We start from the raw sequence: 11220 nt of genomic DNA, 5'->3' as shown, positions 1-11220 counted from the left end.
GTAAAGATCTCAACTATATAAATCCTTACCAAGAGCCTTGTCATTAGAAGAGTATCCTACCACATCCTGTATGCAGCCAAACTCATTCCTGAATGGAGGTATTGGTCCCTTGTTCTTGTAATAGTCATCCTCTTGCTCAGGAGTCTTGATCAGCCCATCAAGTGTAACCTATCCATGGACAGGGAAGAATTTTGGCAACAGGTAAATAGTATCAATACCAATATATAACTTGCATCATTATCTTAGACACAGAATAATATTCACTACATTATTCTTAATTTAATCTAATGTATTTTTGTGATATAACTGACAAAAATCAGTTGCATTTATGCCCCCCCAAGTAAAATGCTGCAAGCTAAGGAATATTTAATGTATGTTTTAAATATATATTTGAGAGATGCTGCAGCTTTTTCTGTGAGTCATTTAGTAATTCAGTATGCAGGAAGTGACAAAAGCATGAAAGAAGTGTAAAGAGTAGCACAAGCATGGAAAAAAGTTATTCCATTAATAATTTATCTTTTGATACCTATTAATTATAAAGAACATCAGTTGCAGTATCCAATGCTGTTTTCTTACACTTCTTTTGCAAAGTTGGCCACATGCATGAGTATGCAGATGGCATCATGCTTTCAGTTCGACCCCTTGAGCTGCACCACTGCTGTACTTGCGGTGGTGATAAGCGATGACAAGTTTTTTTGTTTTTTTTTTATGACTGTACTCCATTCACTAATACAGTAGAGTTCTCAACCAATCAGAGTGCACACACTATTTAAGCTATAATTATAATAAATAGGGAAATAATAAAAAGGTGTAACCCACCTTTGGTGCATAGGGTGACACACTACACACACCCTGAAAGTCCACCCTGAGGTTCTGTTCAAAGAAGCCTCTCTGAATCAACAGCTTCATTATATCTCCCTCCTTCCTCCCAAGAGAAACTCTCTGGTACTCTCTCTCATCTGTGGTACTGACTGTCAGAAAGCTAGGGTCAGTTACTAGGTTTGCAAGGCTGTCAATCAAGTAGCACTTGGTCTGACATGTGTGGATACCATCAGCACAGGTGTAGTTTTGATCGCAAGATCTCTCTCCATCAGGATCTTTCATCAGGTCATAGACACGCTTGTGGAAGTCACTGTATAGGATATCAAGTGCTGTGACTGCTTCTACATGGTCTCCAGCACATACTTGCTTGTTGTTGGAGTAGGTTCTGCATTTTCCAGACAAGCACTGGGTGTTGCTAGAAGAGTCATACGTAGAACGTTAGTCTAAGGAAACACAATCTTTGAGTTTTAGGAAGGGGGAGGAGGGAACGAGATAGCAAGGAGGAAAGCTTAAGAGAAGCAGGGAAAAGAAGTAAGGGGGGAGGGAAGAAGGAAACAAAGGCGTAACAAGATAAGTAAGGAAGGAGCAAGGGAGAGAGGGAGGGAGGTTGGGAGGTAGGCAAGGTGGAAGCAAGAAAGAAAAAAAGCAAACTTGTGAGGAAGAAGTAAAAAAGGCAAGAGTAGAAGCAAGCAAAGAACAAGTAGGGAGAATCATCTGAAGGAATATAATGAACCATTACCTGGTACATGGGCATCCTCCCCTGATATTGTGATCTTCTGTGCAGTTGATAGACAACATATCTTGATCAGATGGAATACCTTGAAAGACAGCTTGTGAGACAGTCACAACTTTCCCTATACCACTAGCATCCATGTAAGCATTGGATACTGAAGTCTTGGCAGGACTCACAAGGGTACGCTGGTACCATGGCCGTCTGGAAAATGACAGGAAATCATTAAGTAGTAATAATTTTTTTATTTAATAATTTAATAACAATTTAATAATAAGTTAATAATAATTTAATAATAACTTAATAATAAATTAATAATAATTTGATAATAACTTAATAATAAATTAATAATGATTTAAATAATTTGATAATAATTTGATAATAATGTAATAATAATTTAAATAATTTGATAATAATTTGATAATAATTTGATAATAATTTGATAATAATGTAATAATAATTTAATAATAATGTAATAATAATTTAATAATAATTTGAAGAGGCTTGTCATTCAATAGAGGCAATGGGAATCTAAGATTACATACTTAGTGGGATCATAGTTTCTTCTTGACCGATGTCCCGGGAAGCTTCTAAACACCCCACTACGAGTTCCAACATAGGTCCAGCGTACATCTTTTAATATTTCATGTGTCCTACTGAGCCAGGTTTTCTCAATCTTTCCTGTCATCATCACATCTGGTCTGTAAAAAAAAAAAAGAATTTGCAAAAGTATGGACTACATGTTATAGTCATGCCAAATTATTTACCAACATATCATAATTACTTATAAATCAAAAATATTATAAATTATTTAAGGAATGGTCAATACTTAGTGTGCATAAGCAGCAGTAAGGGGGACTCGCGGTCACCATTTGGGATTGCCCGGGAATTACCCGTGTTTACGCACTAGCGTCCCCCGCGGGAATTACCCGTAGGTAGGTATTTTGGTAAAGATATTTGTTGGATATACGATGCATGAATGTAGAGAGTTTGTGAATGGTTTCTGTGTAGAGTGCCTGACTGTAAGGGTGTGCATACCTAAACCTAAGGGGTTTTGGTGTTGTGGTAAGAAAATGCAAATAGAAGATGACACGTCAGCACAGTGTTACGAGTGTGGTAAAAATATTCACAATGCCGTACCAAATGCTACCAGAGAGCAATATTACGCCAATGGAGGTCGTAAGAAGACCCCATACAAAAGAATAAAATACTTTAGAGACTGGATGAGTCATATCCAAGGTTATCGACCGGTATATTTAGACAACGAAGTAAAGAAGAAAATCATAGACCATTTAGAAGAGCCAACCCCGCAAAGTCTACGGAAAACGCTGAAAAAATTAAAACTGGGGAAATATTACAAAGCTATTCCCTATTTTTTGTCTCAGATAACCGGTAGGCGTATTCCTCATGTCCCAGATATGCAAAGGGCCGAGTGGTTATTCTGTCGGTTGGATAAGGATATTCCCTATTACCCTGACGTAATCTACGAAATATTCCAGCAAATAGACCCCAACCACCCGCTGTTAGAATGGATTCCGAGAAGATGAAATGTGCAGCCGAAATCCACCTACGCTTTTTTCAAAGCAAATGTCTACTGAGCGAGTTTTCTTCGTAGCTCCTCTTTTGCCTCCTGGTAGATCTTTTTGCGAGATTCCTCGGAAAGATCTTTTACGATGGTTTTTTTATTACCCGACTTTAACTCTCCGTATTTCTTTTCCTCCGCGAGGATCAAAGAAAACTCCACGTTGTCGATTTTACGGTCCCGCAGAGCTTGGGAGACTAAGTCGGCGATGGTGTTAGCCTTTGCTCTTGCTAGGGCTATATGAGTGTCGTGCTTGGATATCTTACCGGATAGTTGCTTTATAATGCCTGTCGTAACAGCGGAAATGATGCCGCAGGTGGCTCCAACGCTGGCCAAAGGAACGCCAACGACTATTCCAGGTCCGGTGAGTGAGGTAGCAACGCCGGTGCCTGTTAACGCCACGGACATGGAGCCCGAAGTTATCGCAATCTTATGCAGCGCGCTTCGGGCTCTAGCATACTTTTTCCTAACCTCCTCATAGTGTTTCGTTTGCCCCTCTAAGTAAGCCAGTATTAAATTTGCTTTATTAAGCCTGAAATTCTCCGCGTTTAATTCGTTGGGTTCCTTAGGTAAATCGGGATAAAGTGGAGGTGCCGATGGTATAACATCCATTATATACTAATGTACGACGCTTTTGGGAATGACATAGAGGAGCAGCCACATCACGACAACCGGGATTACTGGAACTGGAGGGCCTTTAGGAAGATGTTTCCGCATGCAGACCCTAGTAAGTTCGAAAGAAGACCCGATGGGATTTACTATAACGGCTCTAGGATGTACAGCAATGAGGATTTGAAACCTACGCTGGCTAATCAAATAGACGATCAACTGAAGCATTCGCCAATGCATAAGCCAACGCCAGCGCCAACGCATGTTGAACCCGGTTGGTCAAAGGAATTATTGCTGGGTACCAGTACTTATCCGATACCCGCAGTTTCATTTGATAAACACCCAAGCTTGGACCTAACGCTGAACATGCGGATCTCTAACAAGCATTCCTTTCCGTTAAAGGTGCGAGATATCTTCAAAGACGTACCCATTGTTCATACCACCGCCAAGGAATCTCATGAATGGTTAAGCGATCCTAACATGCGTTATTGGCCGCAGCAACTAAACTTTGCAGTTTGGTGCGCTACCAGTGGCTGTGGGGTAAGCGCGAACTTGATGAAGAATTCAATATTCATGTTTCATTTTCACTTCACAGTTAGAAGAATACTGCATGAGATGGGCGTTACTGCATTGCCGGGAGATGCCACGTTTTATCCAAGAGATAATAAATACAACGTTCCTGCTTACGACCGGCTTTGTAAGGAGTTTGGTGTCGTAGGGAAGGATTTCAGGTGTACCGCGGGTGCTAACAATGGTTTGGGGCACATTTGGGCTTATTGGGGGATTGGCGGACACGAGCTAAGTGATAAGGAAGTCCACGCGTTGAATTTACAATGGACCATGGCTTCCCACCCAGAAACCCATTATCATTTGAAGAATGAGTGGTGGTGGTTGGAGGGTCCAGTTAAGGATACCAAGCAAGTCCGCGATGGACCTTTGTTCAAAGACGAGGGTGGTAAGTATGCCGGGGCTAATCCACTGATTATCAAAATGGTTAACGACGAGCAAGCAAAGCAATATTTTAATTTCATACCCCCAGAAGGTAAAGGACTAACTAAGGCCGGCCTTGCCCGTTTGAACCGCAGCATAGAAGCTTACGTGTATTCTATCCTTGGAGCTCAGGTAAACACCCGATCTAGCATAGTGGGGAATACCGGCGCCGCAGAAGAGACGCGAGCCGAAGCCTTGATCTTATTTGAAAGTTCAATCTTGGAGGGCGACATTAGCAAGGGCGTACAGCGTTACCAACTAGCTATACAAAATTCTAAGGCGAGGTTGGACTATGCAGTAGCCCCGGGTTGTTGGTTAATGCCCAGTAATTTATCTATAAATACTGGCTCTGTAGTAGGATACAACAACAAACTTCAACGAGCTACTAAGGATATGAAGTTTGGGGTGAACGACGTGAACTCTGACACTCTTAGAAGGCACTTTGTTGAACAGCCTAAAAAAGTGCACCATACGCGACCACCTAAGAAAGTGCAGCCAACAAAAGAAGTATACCGAGCGCCTAAAAAAGAAGAGGAATATGACCATAACTTATTAAAAGCCGGCCTAGCAGTCGCGGGTGTTGGTCTGAGCTATTATATATGGCGATGAACAACCCCTACGTAGCTGGAGTAGATTGTGTTTATACGACTTACACAGGCGAGAAAAAATACACCCAGGCATCTTGGGTGGACGTCACCGGCATGTCCGTGAATTTGAACTACTCGGGAAAGAAGTTAATTCTTTGTAGTATTTGCATTGGCACGAGCAGCCATGCCAACGTGGGCTTCAGGTTTCTAGATGACAACGGCATACTGCAGCCTATGCGCGCGAAGACAAATAACAGGGAGCCTACGCATTTCTCCGTAGAGCCCAACCCCCAGAGCGCCGAAAATCATTCCGTTTGGACTTTCCACATGATCGCCGATTGTCACGGGAAGGTAAAGTTGCAAATAAGAGTAGACGATACCGGAAAGGTTACGGTAAATAGCATAGAAAATCAAAGAGATACGGCCTATAACCACAAGAGTATTAGCACTCTTACGGCGGTGAGCCTTTAGGCCTGAAATATATGAATAACCCACACGCGAAGGAAGATTGGTTCTTTCATTACTTGGAGGAGAAGAGGCATGAAAAGGATGGTGGTTGGCACGATACTGGGTTGTGGGTGGAGGTCGGGGGCTTGGGATTGATCGTGTGCACCATTAGCATTAATGCGCGGAATAACTGCAATGCCGGGTTTAGGATTGTTGACGAAAATGACCACCCATTATTGCCTTACGGGGAAAAAAATAATAATAGGCTCCCAGTTCATTTCACGTTTGAGCCCTCACCTCTGAGTGGGGAAAACCAAACGCCGGTGACTTTTCACATGATAGCCAATTGTCAATATGCAAAGCTCCAAGTTTATCCCAGCGATGCTCGCCCCACGAATCCCCAAAAGTATCCTGGCCTTTTCACAATAAATGCCGTTTATACTTCATACGGTGTTCCAAGGGATGTTATCTGGAACCATAAGCCCATTAGCACCATGACCGCAATACCCCTGATACCAAATTACCAGGGCGGCGCGAATACTATCTTTACTTATCCCAAGTCGAGGACGCCTCGGATGCCTGACGACGATAAGCCACCAGTAACGTACCCAGATAAGGCTAACCCCACATCTTCTTCAGGAATACCACGCCGATAGCTACTACTAACAACCAAATGTTATTCCCCACGAACTTTAACAGTTCGCCGCCGGTCTTTAGTACCAAACCTAAGGTGCTGCCAAGCAAGCCCGGAATGCTTGCTGCCATTTTTTTACCCAGCGCCGTTAACCCTGCCGCAAGTCCCGTAGTTACCTTAGCCAGCCCTGCACCCATTTCCTTACCCACCTTGGCTAGGTCGCCGCCTATTTTTTTACCCAGCGCCTTTGCCTTCGCACCTACGGCGCTAATTGCATCCATAATAGCAACCACCGCACCAGCAATACCGCCCGCAAATGCCAACGGCACACCAATCTTTAATAACACCTTCAATACTTTTTTTACTTTTTGCTTAGTGGTGGCGGCCCCTCGCTGCCGCTCTGCGGTAGCAAGCCTCGTCCTTGCCTCCTCGAGCCTTTCCAAGGTTTCCTCCAATTCCCTTTGCGCAGCTGCCCGCTCTTCTTCTGGGCGCGCTTGCTCGGCTATTATTTCCCGCTGCGCGTTGGCGTGGTGCTCTAAGTCTTCGACGGCGCCAGTCAATTGTCGAATTTGCTCGTCTTTGTGGGCGACTTCATCCAACAACTGCATTCTGTGTTGCTCAACTCTAAGCAGGGTGTTGGAGGACTCCATAAGTTCCTCATCCCTTTCGTCCAAGCCTCTTATGGCGTCCTGAAGGGCTTGAAACGTTCCCCTTCGGTCTGCCTTAGCTTCGTCGAGCCTTTCCATGAGGGCCGCATATCTTCCATTCATTACGTCCCTTTCCTCCTTTACGGCTTGTAATTCCCTAGTTAATTCCTTTGGGTCTCCCCCGCGTTCATACGTTAAGTCCTTAATCCTATCTACGAGTCGGGTTATTTCGGCGTCTTTTTCCCTCCTAAGGGAGGCTACTTCCGCTATCTTTCCCTGCTCCAGGTCGGATATTTCCTCGTTTCGACTTTCTAACTCCGCAGTTAGGCTTTTGATTTCTTCCCTTGCATTTCGAAGTTGCATGACTTTTTGGTCTTCGCTCTTTCCACCTGCTTCAGGTGGTAGATTTGCAAGGGCGCCAAAGAATCTTTGCCTACCAATGTTTATCCGCTCCTCAGACATTTGCTCCTGTATTGCTAAGTTAGGACTTCCAATGGCCCGCCTTAACGTTTTAGGAATCTTGGGGTCGGGAAAGAAATTTCCCCGCTCGTCTCTAATTAAGTAAATCTTAGAGCCGCTTTTTGGGAGCCTACCAAGAATTATTTCCTTACCATATTCCTCATCTTCATCAAACACCATTATTGCTTTTTTAGGATCCCAATCGGGCAATAACTCCCTTAGCCTATCGAAGTCGTCCGGCTGGTCTTTGCCTATGGATTCGTCCATTTGTTCTTGGACTCTTTGAAGCCATTGGGCGTCGGGGGCTTCAGGGACTAGGTCGTCCATTTGTAGATATTCCGGAATAGGCTTGTATGGATTCTTGGACTTATACTTTTCCCTTAAGGAGCGCATAGCATCGCGGAATCTACTGCCATACCTGTTAAGTAACTTACTAAAGAGGCCTCGTTTATCCACGTTGTCATCAGGAAGCAAAGACTCATACTCATCGTCGTTAATGTCTACTTGACCTTCTTCGGTAAGGGGATCAAAATCCGTTCCTTCTACTTCCATTATATATGATAAGCTCAAAGTTAAACCCAAACGTATTACCTAAGCAGGTTGGCGGGCTGAAAGCAGAACGCACCTTTCACCGGGTCACCTTTACGCCCAGCAGCGCAAAGCCGGGAGAGACGCTGCGCGTGGGCGTGCCCCGCCTAACGGATAACCTAGTATTAGTTCCCGGCACCTTGGCGCTAAGGTTTGACCTAGTGGTGCAGCCAGATACCGCAGACGCGCGCTACGTTGTCGATAACGTGGGTAGGAACCTCGTTTCTGAAATGAGAATCAAGTTCGCCGGGGAAACCCTTTTGGATTTGAAAAGGTACGACCTGTACACTACGTATAAGGACTTGTGGTTGACAGCCTTTGACCGCGCGCAGCGGGTGGAGCAAGGAATTGGAAGCGTTATCTTGCGTAAGCTTCGCAGCGGCACCAGCCCGGCGCCTACGGACTCCGGCGGAGCAACCGCAGTAGCAGAAGCAACAAAGGTAAAGACCGCCTATGGTACTAAATACGTTATCCCTTTGGACTTTGAAGTGATTACGAATCATGGCGCGTACTACCCCAGACAGTTATCCGAACTGCAGTTCGAAGTGACCCTAGCAGATACTACGAACATCCTGCAGGGAAAAGATCTAAGTTCAGCAGCCGTGGACCCTTATTTCGTTAAAAACTTAGAGCTGCAGTATGAAACCGTGTACAGTGAAGAGCTGGCCCGTAGCGCCGGCATGGAATATAGCGCCGGAAAGGCATTCCTTTACGATCACGTAACAATGTACAAGACGTTCAGCTTTACGAACAACGTCGAAGAGGTTATTAACCAAAGTATCAACATACCCCGACGCAGCCTAACAGGGTTAATGTTGCTGTTCGCAAAGACATACACCGCAGGATTGCGTGACTCTGAGGCATTCTTTAATCTTAACATTACCAAAGTAAACGTTAGCATTAACGGAGTGCCTAACAAGGTTTACTCACAGGGGATAAAGCCCGCGGATATATACCGGGAAGCCGCGCGCAAGTTTGGTGACCAAGTTGCTCCAAAGGAGTTCTTCGCGGACAAGTACGCGTTGTGGATCGACATGCGCACGACAAACGATGAAGACCTACATGGCCAGGGCTTACGTCTAGTAAATACGCAGGACGGCATTACTTTGGAAATTACGCGCACCAAACATGCGAGCGACATAGCAAAGATAAACGCGTACATCTTCGTAGTTTCGGACGCGCAACTAAGCGTGGAAATGAATCAGCTAAAGAGCGTTGCGTATTAATTCGCTTGCTGAAAGAATAAAATATCCCCTGCGTATACGATGCTTCGCGTATTTGAAAACAACGACACCAAACTGCAATGCATAGTGCAAGGCGAAACTTTGTACTTCAAAGCGAAGGAGGTGGCTGCTGCGTTAGATTAAGAGAACACCAAAAAGGCTATTAGTGACCACGTGTCTGAGAAGTACCAGAAAAGGCTGAGTGAGTTAAGGGTAACGAATCGTGCCCCTTCTACTATTCACCCACATTCCGTGTTCATTTCCGAACCTGGGTTGTATCAGCTGATATGTAGTTCGAAGATGCCAAAGGCCGTAAAGTTCCAGGATTGGGTATTCGAAGAGGTCCTACCCGCACTAAGGAAGATGGGTAAATATGCAATAGACAAGCGGTTTGACGGTCCAAACAAGTTGGTATTTAAGATCGAAAATGAATTCGACCAGCATAAGAAAGTGGTTGACTACATTCGCAGGTTTTACCCCCAAATGCTCGTGACCCCTGGTCTAGGCGAACTGCAGGATTCGGACGGTAAACGCATAAAGTGCTGGCAGAAGGGCTACCAAAGAGGTCAACCCGACCTGCTCATCTTGAATGCACACGTGCGATACCGCGGTTTCTGCGTAGAGCTGAAGGCCCCGAAAGGCAACGGGGTATTATCTGAGGACCAACGTCGCCTGTTACAGAGGTATGAAGAAAACGGTTATAAGGTAATGATTAGCAGCGACTACGATGTCATTTGCAGGGAGATCACGGAGTATGCACAAGGAATTCGCCTGCCATGTAGGTGGTGCTGCAAGCGCTTTAAGAGCGCGCAGACTCTGGCAACGCATTTGAGAATATTCCATAGGTATAATGGACAAGGATAAATTTAACGAGTTAAAGTTCATACAAACACACTGGAGGGATTTAACCGTGGGGGAGATTTACGAGATAAAGAATTACGTGGTCTTTGAAGACATCGACCGCCTGCGTTTGGTCTTAAAGAATAAAAAAAAGAACATACACCCTTTGGGCGCCCGATAGGATAAGGTACGCTATCGAAGGGCAGGACGTTACCCATGTTATGAGTCATGGTAAAAAGGATGGCAGGTGGGTATTCGACGTGGTCAAGTATGAGCCTGAGAGTCCTCTGCATTCGTAAGGACGTCTGCTAAAGTCCGCTGCGCTTTAGAATCCGCGGAGCACCGGTGGCCCACAAAGGATTCTTCGAGAAATGCACTGCCACAATGAAGGCAGGTGTATTTTTTACGCGGTTTGGGTATCGGCGGCTTACAAGGGCTAATGCAGTCTGCAGGTAGTTCGCACGTAATACAGTCCATATATTGAAAGGGCGATTAGGAATCCTCCTAAGAAGGCGGCTGCGTAAGCTAGCATATACTTAGGGCTCTGCAACCTCCTTTAAAAGGGGTCTTCATTATTCTTGTTGTTTTGTTGAGGTATTGTTGATCCCTAACAAACAACAAGAAAAATAAGATCAGGATTTGAGACTCTTTGCACAAACCCTACTTTACTATTAAAGGCCCCTTACTACTTTCGAGCTTTCCTTGCCGCCTCGTTACTGGTATGCCAAGCATCGAAGCGATCTAAGTACTCTTTAAAGCCGCCTTGGCCCTCATACAAACACTGCCAAATATGTTGGTCACTTCTTTGACAGCCGCAGCGCTCACAAAGCGCCTCCCAATATTCCCTGTTCTCCCACCTTACGCCTTCGACGCGGTCGAACTCCGCGAACGTTTCGTCTATTTCCTTCTTCCTTTGCGTTAACTCCTTTGTGGTGTTGACCGGACAACATCGGGCGGCAACGTCGCCGTGTTTTAAACATGCTACGCCCAGCAGGTCGTACCCAAGGCATCTATGTCGGTGCCAGGCGTCGGTAACGTCCTCGTCGCAGCGCACGCATACGT

General features: G+C 45.0%; 1 protein-coding gene across 4 annotated transcripts in view; it reads right to left on the bottom strand.

Moving 5' to 3' along the window:
• LOC116291448 (voltage-dependent calcium channel subunit alpha-2/delta-1) overlaps positions 1 to 11220 on the bottom strand; it is a 32611-nt gene that overhangs the window by 4640 nt on the left and 16751 nt on the right. For all 4 annotated transcript variants that reach the window (XR_016119198.1, XR_016119197.1, XM_089026850.1 and 1 more), the window contains 4 exons: positions 2098 to 2253; positions 1562 to 1756; positions 820 to 1237; positions 30 to 168 (listed from right to left, as the gene is read on the bottom strand). Coding sequence is in view for 2 of the 4 variants with exons in the window: in XM_089026850.1 (XP_088882976.1) it covers positions 30 to 168; positions 820 to 1237; positions 1562 to 1756; positions 2098 to 2253 (908 nt within the window). In the remaining 2 variants the exon portion in view is untranslated. The remainder of the gene's footprint in view (positions 1 to 29; positions 169 to 819; positions 1238 to 1561; positions 1757 to 2097; positions 2254 to 11220) is intronic.

Source organism: Actinia tenebrosa, unplaced genomic scaffold, assembly GCF_029948245.1.
Source record: "Actinia tenebrosa isolate PJP-AT-01 unplaced genomic scaffold, QUT_ActTen_1.0 PGA_scaffold10__47_contigs__length_13832649, whole genome shotgun sequence".
Taxonomy (NCBI): Eukaryota; Metazoa; Cnidaria; class Anthozoa; order Actiniaria; family Actiniidae; genus Actinia; species Actinia tenebrosa.
The sequence above is the reverse complement of the archived record's forward strand: the minus strand, read 5'-3'. Positions and strand labels throughout refer to the sequence as shown.